The sequence below is a fragment of the Neovison vison genome, chromosome 7 (assembly GCF_020171115.1).
Source record: "Neovison vison isolate M4711 chromosome 7, ASM_NN_V1, whole genome shotgun sequence".
In the NCBI taxonomy this organism is placed as follows: domain Eukaryota; kingdom Metazoa; phylum Chordata; class Mammalia; order Carnivora; family Mustelidae; genus Neogale; species Neogale vison.
In genome coordinates this window covers 153,548,366-153,561,901 of record NC_058097.1, presented here as the reverse complement: position 1 = coordinate 153,561,901, position 13,536 = coordinate 153,548,366, and the positions used below count along the sequence as shown (strand labels likewise).

The window sequence follows — 13,536 nt, the reverse complement described above, 5'->3', positions numbered from 1 at the left end:
TTTCCTTAGGGCACATCAGGGGAGATCCCAAAGGACTAGAGACATGACAAGAAGCTATTCGGAGGGGGCTTTCTTGAAGGACAGGCAGTGGAGGCTCCTGGAATCAAGAGGTCTAATTAGCAGATCCATTTGAATAGTGAGGTGGGAAGGAAATGTTTAGAGTGCTTAGAACAGTGAAGAGGACAGAATTCTAAGTGTGCAGAGGGCACACTGCAGAGCAGGCCAGCACAAGGCTGCTGAAGCAGTCCCCCCAGGTATACAGTTTGGCCCTCATTGAAGGGCCCTTGGTTAAGTAAATGGTTTCTGTCCTGGAGATGGACAGCTACATATTCCTCTGGAGTATTTCTCACTTAAAGTTGAGGAAAAAACCATCAACCCTTCTGAAAGGGACCCATCCCAAGGCCCCCACAGCTTGTCTCAGGTTTGCCTTATTCTGTTTAGACAGGAGGGCCCAGCAGGACAAGGACAGAGGAGAGAAACCCTGTTTATGTAAAAAAAAAAAAAAAGTCATTTCTACCCCATGTACGGAAGCACAAGGGTGTCACAGTCCTCTTTTCCCTATGCCCCACCCAGTCCTTCCCAACCCTTCTCACGTGATTAGTCCTTTCAGGTGTCGAAATCTATATCTCTCCTGCTGAGACCATTCACCCAGACCAGAGATAAAAGCCTTGGGGAACTCAAAGGTGTTGCTCCCCTCCCACAGCAGAAGCAAGATGAAGCCCACACTGGCCCTCCAGATACCCTTACTGCTGCTGCTCCTGGTGCTCCCAGGACAGCCTCAGGTAGAGCTCTGGCTTTGGGGAGGAGGATGAGATACCAAGTCTGTTCTGATTGTTGCTGGGCTTGGGTAGGCTTAGGGTGAGAGAGGAAAAACAAGTATGCAGATGAGAAAGGAGGATTTCTGCTCTGTCCACCCTGCTCTTCTATGGGCCTCACTTCTGCAAAAACCTGCCACCCTTTTCCTGTCTGAAGGATGCTGGACCTGAGGGAGGCCAGCCTGGGCTATTTTAGGCATGTGTCCTTTGTTCCGTCATCTCCAAAAGCTAAACCACTGGGCTGAAGTTGCAGACTGAGGACATAGCTAAATTAACTCCCAGGGCCAGAGAGGCTATATGCGGGACTATTCAGAGAAGGACAGGGGCCACACATCTTGTTTCTTGAAGAATCTGTAAGTAAACCCTAGTTGAGTTTTTTTGTTTGTTTGTTTTGTTTTGTTTTGCTGCTTGTTTTTAATTCTCAGAACCTCTAGTTTTCATCTAAAAAAAAAAAAGAAAAAAATTCTAGTTTTTGTGAGCGCTAAATATCAGTCTGGACTCCGGTGCTTCATGTACTGTGAACATTTATCTCCCTTCTTTGACAACTTGGAACTTTGTTCCTGCCGTCTTCATGACAAAATGAACTTGTGGGGAACTACTGAGTCTCCAGAGCAGAGGTACTGGAGCCCCTAAACTGGTCCCTTAAGACTTGGACTTGTTTTCAAATCAGCTTCCTTCTTTCCCACAGAGCCTCAAGGAAGAGTCTACTCCCAGTTCTGTGAACTGTGACAAGAACCAGCCAGCGCATGAGGTAGGGTGAGGACGGCTCCACCTCGAGGAACTGGAAGGGTGCTGGGTGAAGTTCTGGGAAGTCAAGGGAAGGGTCACTGCAACTCATGGTATAAGGAGACTCAAACAGTCATGAACAACCTCCTGTACAAAGAGAGTTCTTCTTAGACACCCCACAGTAGAGACAACCCTTCTGGTTCATGGTCCTAAACAGCACATTGTGCCTCATGTTTCATTACACTTAATGTGCCCATGGACTTGCTTTTGCAGCTGGTGAAAAGTGTGCCAGGTTCTGTGGATGAGGATGGCTTGTGCCATTGTGTAGTTCATCTGTCCAACAGCCTCATTCCCCTGAATCAGCTGGAGCAGCTGCAGAGTATAACGCAGGAGCTCATGGACAAGTATGATAAGGAGTTATCCAGGGTAAGCGCTGGAGCTGCGGGCGGGGGCTGGCAGTTACATGAACACATTCTCTCCTGGATCCAGCATGAGGAGGAGCAGGACTGGTAGAGAAATGGCTAAAGGAAGCATAGCCCTCATCTTTGAAATGAATCCTGAGTATGAAGGAAAAATTAGGTATTGTTCTTAGGATTCTCAGTGGCAGTCATAGTACAGAGAGGCTCGTGTAGGATGTACTTCCTCTATTAAGAGGCCAATTCATGGATATAGCTGCAGTGGGAGATGAGAAGAGGGTATAGCAAAAGAAGACAAAAGTGGGATGGCCAGTGCACAGGAGACAGAAAAGAGTTGGAGCTGATATCTAGATAGACTTTTGGGCCAGGTTGGTGAGCTTGGAGTCAATGCTTTAAGTAGGTTGAGTGAATGGAAATGTGGCATCCTCCATGTGGTGTGGGCAGCTGCTTTTTGGAATGGGCACTCATTGTGCCCTGGGGAAGGCTGATGGGAGAAGGCTTGGAAGCTAGGAATCTGTCCATTCATTCATTCACTCACTAAGACACTCCTGAGCGTGTGGCTGTAATCAGGAAAGAGGAAAGAGAAGCTGGGCATATGGGGGAAATAGTGACTTTTCCTGAGGTGAAAAGAGGGACACCATGTCCTCAGCTGTGAGATGAAGATACTAATCCTCACCTCAACAGCTATTAAGGGAACAAATGAAAGTGATGGATATGAGAGTATTTTGTTGGCTGGGTGGCACTGGGGGACATGTGAATGGAAGAAAGAGACACAGGTATGGAGGTTTGGGGGAACTGCCTGTCCATTCTCCTGCACCCAGGTCAGTGAGTACTCTCACACCATTGAAGGTCAGGATAATCAGGTTCTGGAAATGAACCATGCCCTGAAGCCCGTGAATCCCATTGCCCTTGCTTCCTCCTAGGAGGCCCCAACCTATAGCCTATTGCGCCTGGAACTTGAGGGAGCCCAGGAGTTGGTGACCCAGCTTATGGCCAAGGATGGAGGTAATGAGGCTGAGGACCTCCTCTCTCAACTCCAGAGCCAGGTATGTGCATAGATTAGAGAATACCTCTCCCCTCCATAGTCCCCTGTCTTATTTAATCTTATAAATTTGATGAAAATCACTTATTTCTGGGGAAAAAAGACATGGAGTTGAGCAATATAGGAGCCTCACTTCAGTTCTTAGGAACAGTCCATGACCCATATCCTTGGCATCTCATTTTCATAGGTGGCTAATGCCAGCCTCACACTCAAGCTGCTGGCTGACTCTGACCAGCGCAGCCTCCGTGCTTACCGCCAGGAGCTGGATGTCCTCGAGGGTCGGCTCAGTGATTGTGAGAGGGAGAAGTGTCAAGAGGCCTCTGATCCACCTGTGCCCCCGGGTGAGGCCTCAGCCTGAATTTCTTAAGATCTCATCTCCCCAACGACAGGGTTTGGGAATGGAGGGTTGGCTATGGGGTACTGAGGGTTGAGCAGCAAAGGTCTTTTGTTCCCTTGCATGGTGCATCACTAAGGGATGCAGACTGAGATAGGTACACTCTCACATATAGACATACTAGTATACACAGATATATATATATATATATACATATATATATATATATATGAACACACCTATAATCACACGTGTGCACTATCCTCTGTTTGTGCAAGGTCAGACCTTCTTACATACCTGTGCATGCCCTCTGGCAGAAGGATACACACTGAAATGCACACATGGCTATTACACTTTCATTTTCCTCTCCCTGTGTTATGTGCTGCACTCCTAGTTACTCCTAGTTTGTACTGCTTGCTCTCTTTTCTAGGTTCTTGTGCCCACGCAGGCCTCCAGAAAGTTAGCAGACCCCTTGTGGTACAACTCAATTGGAGAGGCTTCTCCCACAAGGCAGGTGTTTGGGGTCGAGATGCAGCACCCAATCTAGACTCTTCCCTCTACTGGGTGGCTCCTCTGGGTTCAGAGAACAGGTGAGTTAAGGATGGTTTCTCTTTTGCAACCAGGTTCATTCCAAATGTTCCCTACCCTACCGTGACAGGTTTCTTTGTGGCCCCAGCAGAGCTTCCTCTCTCCATTTTAGGTATGCCCCTGGACAAATTTAGCTGAGGCCTGACAAGTCACCTCCTAGAGCTCCTGTCAGGATTAAGGATGACTCAGATGGCCCTGAGCTCCTTCACAAATCTGTGTGTCTGAAATTTTTAGTCTGATTGTAATCTAGACTGGTTCTACATATTGCCTGATTTCATATAAAGAGCAAACTCTTCTCCACCTGGCCCTCAGAATCCTAGCTTCTTCTTAGAAGAAGTTTAAAGGATGAACTTGAACCTACTTATGACATGGACTCAAAGCTGAGTTTGAGTCTCAGTACCTAAGCTAAGTGAGCTTGTAAAATGCTTTAATGTCTCAGATCCATTCTAGCCCTTTGGAAAGTGAGGATAGTTAAATTATGATATTATCATGTGAGAATCCATAGAAAAATGTGAACAGCATAGTCTGTGCTCATACATGTTCTCTTAGATGACAGGAATCCATGATGTGGTTGTTGGGTGTGACAGGGTGTGATCAGGAAGAAGCCTAACTGAATCCATGAGATGATGATGAATGAGCCCTTCAATAACCTGGCAGCCTGGCTAGGCAGCTAGGTACAATATACAAACAGGGTATTTAAAGTCAGTCCATATACAGGAGTATGAGAAAGATCCAACTGAGTAGGAGATTATGGTAGGATAGGATGAACATGGCTTGAACCTGTCACTTCAAAGAGCCTCAGTGGAAGCTCACCTCGGATTAGTGTTACTGATAACATTGTTTCCAATTCCTATAGGTGCTTGGTACAAGGTAAAGGCATTAACGTGACTTTGCATTTTAAATCATCTCAGAATCTCTGTGGGTAAGGCAGAACTTACTGCCCAAGGTCAAGCAAAGACAACACTCAGAATTCAGGGATAATTTAAAGAACTTTCCAAAGTGACCTTATGAACATAGGTCTCCCAAATCCAGTTCCAGAACTATGTCCTGCTCCGAGGCACTGGTGTCTCAGGGCAGGTGGAAGGCAGTGGAGTCTAGCTACAGAAGAGTCTCCATTAAGAAGAAAATAATAATAGCTATCCCTTGATAATTGCTTACTTTGAGATAAATATTCTTCTAATTAGTTTATTAGCATTATTTAGGTCAATCCCAATATCAATGAAATAGATTATTTTGTTATTATTTTTATGGATTTTTAGTTATAGGCTGAGTGAATTTGAGCAAATTACTTAGTCTTTCTCAGGCCCAGTCTCCTAGTCCATGGGAATACAACTGAAGTTCTGGTACTTTCTCTATAATTAAATGAGATAATGCAGTCACAGTGTCTATGAGGCATCGCTGAGTTTGAGGTCAATGTTATTTCTGTTACTCATTTTTTTTTAACAGTTGTTTTTGGTCCCAGTATATTGTAAGAAAAAGAAGAGAGATTGCAAATCAGTTCTGTTTGATTCCAAAACTTCCACTATTAATTAGAACACTATCCTGATCATTTTTATTAGCACTGTGAACCCTGATGATTCTGGTGTGGGGTTTGGCCTAGGTACTTTGACTACTACCGGCTGTACAAGTCCTATGATGACCTGGTACTGATGAAGGACTTTGTGGAGCGGAAAATGGGCTATGGTGATGGCAGTGGTAATACTGTGTACGAGAACTTCATGTACTTCAACTACTATGGCACACGTGACATTGCCAAGGTGAATCTCTCCTCCAACACTCTGGTGCTGCAACGCACATTGCCCAGTGCCACCTACAACAACCGCTTCTCCTATGCTGGTGTGCCCTGGAAAGACATAGATTTTGCTGGTGATGAGAAGGGGCTGTGGGTACTCTATGCCACTGAGGAGAGCAAGGGAAACCTGGTTGTGAGTCGTCTCAATACCAGCACCTTAGAAGTGGAGAAAACCTGGCGCACCAGCCAGTACAAGCCAGCCATGTCAGGAGCCTTCATGGCCTGTGGAGTGCTCTATGCCTTACGCCCACTGAGCACCCGCCAAGAGGAGATCTTCTATGCTTTCGATACCACCACGGGGCGGGAACGCCGTCTCAGCATCCTGTTGGATAAGATGCTGGAAACGCTTCATGGCATCAATTACTCCCCCTTGGATCACAAGCTCTATGTCTATAATGATGGCTACCTGATCAACTATGACCTCAGCTTCCTGACCCTGAAGCAAAAGCAATCAAAACGACCAGCTTGAAAGCTCTCTTGGCTTCTTCCTGATCACATCCTGTCACACCCAAGAAAACTTACAGGCACTGAGACCCCTGGGGAAGAGTACTGGGAGAATCATGTCATCCTCCTCATATCCAGATGAATCCCACCCCCCCCCCCAAATGGCCATCACTCTTACTGAATGAGAAATGTTGATTATATCTTTATCATTGATAATCTTTATAATTGATAATTCTGTAAAACTGATAACTCAGTCTTCGTATTAAAGTTCTTTTTAGTAATGGCCTAGGTAGATTTGATGGGGTTTGATTGGGAAACAAATGCTAACAGTAACACTAACAAACACCTCTTTTCTAGAATTGTAGAAGCTTCACTCTAATTTTTAAATCTATTCTGTGTTTTGAAAACTGGGAATCCAGCTCTGACAGTTATAAAATTCCAAGAACTAGGCTTAGTTAGTAAATCTTAGGTTGAGAGCCTCTGATCCCATTGCAGAGACCCAGGGCAACTGACATTAGAATGGTATATAGAAGTCCCTTTTCTTTTTTTTTTTTTTTTTCAATTTATTTATTTTCAGAAAAACATTATTCATTATTTTTTCACCACACCCAGTGCTCCATGCAAGCCGTGCCCTCCACAATACCCACCACCTGGTACCCCAACCTCCCACCCCCCCCCCCGCCACTTCAAAACCCTCACATTGTTTTTCAGAGTCCATAGTCTCTCATGGTTCACCTCCCCCTCCAATTTACCCAAATTCCCTACTCCTCTCTAACGCCCCTTGTCCTCCATGCTATTTGTAAGAAGTCCCTTTTCTTATCCTTAGCCTCCTGCAGGGTACCTGGGAAGAAGAGAGGCAGGGTCACGGTGTGAAACTCAATGTTTCCCTGTTCTTAATCAATCTCACTTTGAGTGCAATTGAGAGAAGTACTTAGGCCTGAGTCCCATTCTAAGAGGTAAGCAGCTAATGGCTAAACATGAGGAAGGTCTGATGTGGACTGAGCTGGTGGTCTAGACATTCTCAGTAGAGAATCTTTCAGTGTGACACACAAAGTCCCCTGGCCAACTGTCTGTAATAGCTTCGCTCATCTTCAACACACAGAGAACACAGAGGCCCAGACACTCCACTTCTATTACTTATAGATCCCCCACCATTCAACTGCCTTCCATGGAGTCGGATTCCAGACCCCAAAGTCTTCACAGTCGCACAGAGGATGCCAGAATACTTTATGCACAATGTCTCATGCTTATACTTCCCCGTATACATACATTCACAAATATTCATCCAATCAGACTTATGGGTTCTTCCTTATATGTAGAATATTTCCATCTACATAGACATAAATACACATTTTAACATATTCACTAAGGGCATATTCATCTGCTGCCCAAATATAGACCAAGCACTGTCCTCCAAACCTGCATGGAACTGAGAATCTGTTTTAGTTGCTTAAACCTGTCCTGGTAGGAATTTTACCATCAATCACCTCCCTATCATCTCTTGATTTACAGACATCTCTCTCCCTAATGCTATGACACAAAGGTGGGCCCTGAAGATTGGGCTAAGACACTGAGTCAAATCTTTCTAAAAATTCTACTAAAATGACATGTAGCAAGACCAAGTGACAGGTGAATAAAAAATATTTTGCGAGGAAGGATTCACTCACCTTCAATTTGAAATGCCCCTCAGGGAGCCTCCCAAGCTAGCCTTGCTCCTGCTTTTAGGATAGTGGAAAGCTTTCTCTACATGGGAGCACACTCAATGAAATCCAGTATTGCTAAACCTAGAGCCACAGAAAACCATGATCTCCTCTTCCACTTGTGAACTTTGTCCTTGCTCCCCTTTCCTTTGTAAGGCCTCCATTCTTTGAGTTCTCTAACAAAAGTAATAAGATCCTTTTTATAGGAGAGATTCCATTTTTACTGGTATGCAGTTTTATCTGTGGCTTCAACAAACACAACTTTCAATAATAAGCCTGCCATCCCAATGGGGACCCACACATAGCACCACAGACAAGCCACACATCTCACATAAAAAATCTGGCCTTTTTTTTTTTTTAAAGATTTTTAAGATTTTTAAAATTTATCAGATACAGAGAGAGGGAGAGCAGAAGCCAATGGAGCAACAGGCAGAGGGAGAGGGAGAAGGAGACTCGCCGCTGAACAGGGGTTCAATCCCAGGACTCTGGGATCATGACCTGAGCAGAAGGCAGAAGTTGAACCCACTGATCCACTCAGGTGCAACCCCCCATCCTTATTTATTTATTTATTTATTTATTTATTTTTTAATAGTTCCATCCTGTGAACTTTGTCGTCCATTTCTGGAGAATGAGCTCGTTTTACTTTATTATGGAAATGTGGTGACCCACCCCCACACATGTACTCACACAAATATGTCTCCCTTCCCCAGCTGGTGCTGGCAGACTGTGAGACTAGAGTTGACATCACAATATCCCTTTTTTGAAGAGATTACGGGTGTTGGTGGGTGGGGCAGAAGGGAGGGGCAGCCCTGGGTGGAGTCATCTTTCCTAAGCCCACCTAGTACCAACTATGAATCAGTAGCCACGGACAGGCCTCAGCAGGGCCACATCTGGGGTGGGGGGTATAACATCACAAAATACTTGGGCCCAGCCTGGTCACTCTTCCCTCTTTGGGCAACAAGGAAACTAGCCTTTGGGCTAAGAACACGACACCTGAGACAAAGGCCAGCAGAAACATTCGTTTTCCCTCACCCCTTCTGGCCTGGCTTCATCCTGCTCACCACTGGCCCTCCCACTGAGGTCCATGCCGCATGTCATCTCACGAACACCCAGGATGGCCCAGAGTGGGCATCCTTCAGGTTTGTCTTCAGACAAGAACATCTCTTCAAGTGTCATCCGAGTGATAGTGAAGACAGCAGGCAAGCAGGAAGACTTTATGATAGCAGATGACACCTCAGTGAGGCAATTCAAGGAGAAGCTATCTGCTCACTTCAAGTGCCAGGTGGACCAACTTGTGCTGGTCTTCATGGGCCGCCTTCTTAAGGACCACGATACGCTGAGCCAGAGGGGCATCCTAGATGGCCACACCATTCACTTGGTCATAAAGTCCAAATGCAGCTCCAGATCCCTAGCCCATTCCTCCCAGAACCTACTGACCAAAGAGCCCAGCCACCAGGATAGAAACACCGAAAGAAACAGCAATGGGGTCTACCAACCTGCCAGTGTGAGTCACACCACAGTGGAATCATCCCTCCTTGTGGAACCTGATGCACCCAAAGTGCAGAGCCAGGACCTAGAAGTAGGTAGTCCAGAGTACATAGCCCAGATGCTACAGAATCCTAGTGTCCAGCAGCTTCTGTGTAACACAGACTTCATGAGGCAGTTCATCTCAGAACACCCAGACATGCAACAACTGATGCAGCAGAATCCAGAAGTCTCCCACATCCTTGACAATTCTGAGATCTTATGGCAGACTCTGGAACTGGCCAGAAACCTTGCCATGATTCAAGAGATAATGCAGATCCAGCAACCTGAACAGAATCCTGAGTATCCACTGAATCCACAGTCACACTTGGGCTTAGAGACAAGGCCAGGTGGGGACAATGCCCTGGGTCAGACTTATGTGGATTGCAATGACCAAATGCTCAACAGCTCACAAGATCTTTTTGGAGACAACCCCTTCAGAGCTCTCCTGGGAGGACAAGTTTTGGAACAAGTTCAATCCTCACCTCCACCTCCAGCACCACCCCAGGAACGGCGGGACCAGGTCCCACAGCTCCCTACAACCCGAGTCATCTACACTAGTTCCTGTGGTTTATCCTCCATCACCTCAGCCAATGGTAGCCCTAACAGGGTGAACCATACTCCCAGTGCCTACGCCACCACTATCTCCAGTAAGGGCCAGAGTCCTAACTGTCCCATTCAGCATCCTGCTGGGATACCAGCCTTACCTAGCATAGAGCTCACCCAGCAGCGTCAGGCAGAAGATAAAGATGCCACCATCCCTCTAAATAGCTCTGACCAGAAATTAGAGGATTATCTCCAGCCTTCAGATGAGCAGACCAGCTCCCAGATCACAGGAAGCATGATGCAGTTGCTTTTAAACAACCCGTACTTGGCAGCCCAGATGATGCTGTTCATAAGTATGCCCCAGCTGAATGAACAGTGTAGGCAGCAGCTGCCCATATTCCAGCAGCAGACACAGCTTTCTGACATGATTACAGCCCTAGCCAACCCCAAAGCATCACAAGCAATATTGCAAATTGAGCAGGGTCTGCAGCTCTTGGCCACAGAGGCTCCTGTTCTTCTATCCTGGGTTGCACCCTACCTATGGGGCCTAGGTTGGCTTCCTGCGCCCAGCTGCAGCTACCCTGACACAGTGCCCTGGGCCTCGGATGTGCCAGATATTGCTGAACCCAAAGATCCTGAATGCTGCCATAAATCTGGAACAGTTCTGCAGAGGCTACAGTCCTTAGCTGGAGACCCTTCCCACCTTCCACAAGCCCCTGAGATTCGTTTCAGTCAGCAGATGGAATCTCTAAAGGCCATGGGATTTGGAAACCCCCATGCCAATCTGCAGGCACTTATTGCTACTGAGGGGGACACCAGGGCTGCTATTCGCAAACTTAAGAGAGCCCAAGGATTCTAATCACCATGCCTCCGTATTTGCTAGTTACTTGCCTGCTGACCCAGTTGACCACATCATCTGCCTCTTCTACCCCTTCTGATGCTTCCATCCAGCGGAAGTCCTGAAAGAGAAGAAACCAAAAAAAGCTTTCTCCACTGAATAACATACCATTGGCCATGGGTAGAAGATCTGTCAATAAAATGGCTACTCCCACATGCCCCCATCTGAGGTTTGGCTTTGTTTCTTTTACAAAAAAAGGGAACTGTGTGTGATATCCCTGTCTCACCTATAATATATACATGAGCGTAGACACATACCTCATGCATATATTACTATAGAGATAGAGAATCATAGTTGCATACATGGAACCACAAACCATGCTCACATACCCAAGGACATGCATATGCTGTGCACACATACACAGGGTCACATAGCCAAAAAGTCACAGATAGAGCCACATACATTCAACACACTGCACACATGGCCATAGGCATGCACAGCATACCTAACAACATGTATATAGACCTATGTGTAGGGGAAGAGAGTCATACCATACTCATACAAAAGGGAAATTTACTATAGATACATATGTAGTCACAAAGGCTTCCTCAATTGCCCAAGTCCAAATTGCTCAAGTTTGGAACTGGAAGAAGAATGGCCTGGTGGGCCAGAGTAGGAAAAGTCCACCTTTCAGCCAGGTCTAGGTAAGTATTTATACTCTTTAGGAATCTCTTACTAACTGCCATTGTCAGAGTTGTAGGACTTTGCTGGACTGTTACTATTCTCTCTTTAGCACGGAGAGAGATAGTTGCTTATCCTGCATATCCTGCATATTCCCGTCACCAAAACTCAGGCATCTGGGGCATGGCCACTTCCAAGAATACACATCCTTCAGTGTATCTAATGTCTGTAGCTTGTGTTCTCTGTAATCAGCCAGGACTCCATCCCTTCCTCTTCCTGCCTCCTCAAGAGCAGCCCAGCCAATAGGTATGTAAACAATCACAGAAGTCAAATATTGTTTTAGGTGTTGATGAAATAGTAGTGACCAAATAAAGTCAAATAAGACAAATAATTTCATAAATCAAATATTGTTTTAGGCATTGAAGAAATAACAGTGACCAAATAAAGTTCCTTTATTTAAGAGTTTACTTTTGTGGGAAGCAGATTGTTTTCTACTTAACCCATGCATAAGGGCTATGAGGAAAAATGAAGCAGGATAAGTTCTTCTACATACAAGGTAATCCAGGACGGCTTCTCCAGAAAGGCAATAATTGATCAGAAACCAGAAGAAATTGGGAGAACTGAACACGCACTCCCTTGGGAGAAGTATGTTCCAGGCAAAGAAGGCTACCTAAGAGCAAAAGTGTGAGGTGGGAATATTCTTGATGTGTTTGAAGAATAACAAGGAGATGTTGTAGCTGGAATCAAGTGAACTGAACAATGGGAGGAAAAAGAGGACATCAGGAAGAATTTGGTGGGTCTGGTGAGGACTCTGGAGTTTACTATGAATGCAGTGGAAAATCCCTGAGGGATTTTGAGCAAATAATGCAGGTGTTTCAGTGTGTGGGTCTGGTTGCCAAGTGGGGAAAGACTGTGCTAGAGGTAGAGCTGTGAGTGGGCACACTAATGTGAGGTAGCTCTTGCAGTGGAGCGGGTGGGAGATGGTGGTATCTGGAGCAGTGGAGGTGGTGATGCGGGTTCAGATCTGGTCTACAAAGGGTACCCAAAGAAATCCCATGTACTCCTCACAGACTACCCTTCTTCCAGCCCTGATGCTTCCATCAGAAAGACTGAAAGGGAGTCCACAAAACTCCCAATTGCTCCTGCAGATCTACTGCCAGACTCCCCCTCCCTCCTCAAACTAGTAGAAAGGTCTTAGGAACAAATTTTAGCAAAATGGATTTTCTACCTTCCCATTAAGATGCCTCTATCCAATCAATTCATCTTTTTAAAAAATATTTTATTTATTTATTTATTTATTTATTTATTTATTTATTTATTTACAGAGCTCAAGCAGGAGGAGGGCAGATGGAGAGGGAAAGAGAGAATCCCAAGCAGACTCCCTACTGAGCATGGAATCCAATTTGCTGCTCCACTCAGGGCTCAAAGTGGGGCTTGATTCCAGGACCCTGAGATCATGACCTGAGTGAAAACTAAGGGTCGGATACTTAACTGACCGAGCCACCCATGCACCCCTTATCCAATCAATTAATATAATTAATCTTTGTACCCTGCTTGCGTCAGGTTACCTGAAAAGCCCAAGCTCTATTGTGTCATCTTTCTGATTCTTATCCCAATATGCTCTGAAAATCCCTCATGTGACCCAATTTTCCACTGGTCATCAATTCACTGAACTTTTCCACCTACCATTTAGAACGCATAATTTAGCAACAGCAAAACCCTGCTTTATCTATAACATTTCCTCTATATGATCCCCACCTTTTGCCATAACTGAAATCTGGCTGTCCACTGAGCCTGTACACTCTGTGCTCCATCCTGTTATGAATAAATTGTCTGTGGACCAATATCAAGCTCTCCACTTGGGCACTGATCCCAATCTCTCCAATTCACCTACTAGATAGATTAGTCTTACAATTATTTTCTCTCCCTTCTGCATCTTTTATCCTTCCTCATTGTATTTTTCCCATCATAATAGAAGCATGGTGTAAATAGTCTCAGCTTAAGAAAAAACAAAACGAAAGCGTCTCTATCTTCACATTTCCACACAGCCACCATAACCTTTCTCTTAGGTACAATACTCTGATTGAATC

The 13,536-nt window shown here is 45.4% G+C and overlaps 2 protein-coding genes across 2 annotated transcripts; both read left to right on the top strand.

Annotated features, from left to right (window-relative positions):
* The first annotated feature begins 636 nt into the window (after positions 1-636).
* Positions 637-6,442, top strand: LOC122912657 (olfactomedin-4-like). The gene is made up of 7 exons (XM_044258687.1): positions 637-782; positions 1,504-1,566; positions 1,815-1,967; positions 2,881-3,003; positions 3,187-3,340; positions 3,764-3,923; positions 5,522-6,442. The coding sequence occupies exons 1-7, from the start codon at positions 714-716 to the stop codon at positions 6,180-6,182; spliced, it is 1,383 nt and encodes a 460-aa protein (XP_044114622.1). The 5' UTR covers positions 637-713; the 3' UTR covers positions 6,183-6,442.
* Positions 6,443-8,920: 2,478 nt separating this feature from the next.
* Positions 8,921-10,786, top strand: UBQLNL (ubiquilin like). The gene has a single exon (XM_044260834.1). It carries the CDS (start codon positions 8,942-8,944, stop codon positions 10,784-10,786), a length of 1,845 nt encoding a protein of 614 aa, XP_044116769.1. The 5' UTR covers positions 8,921-8,941.
* Positions 10,787-13,536: the final 2,750 nt, after the last annotated feature.

Coding starts and splice junctions, on each gene's coding strand:
- LOC122912657 (XM_044258687.1), top strand. CDS start 714: ATGAAGCCCACACTGGCCCTCCAGATACCCTTACTGCTGCTGCTCCTG. Junction 3,004..3,186: donor TCTCTCAACTCCAGAGCCAG/GTATGTGCATAG, acceptor TCATTTTCATAG/GTGGCTAATGCCAGCCTCAC. Junction 3,924..5,521: donor CCTCTGGGTTCAGAGAACAG/GTGAGTTAAGGA, acceptor GGTTTGGCCTAG/GTACTTTGACTACTACCGGC.
- UBQLNL (XM_044260834.1), top strand. CDS start 8,942: ATGCCGCATGTCATCTCACGAACACCCAGGATGGCCCAGAGTGGGCAT.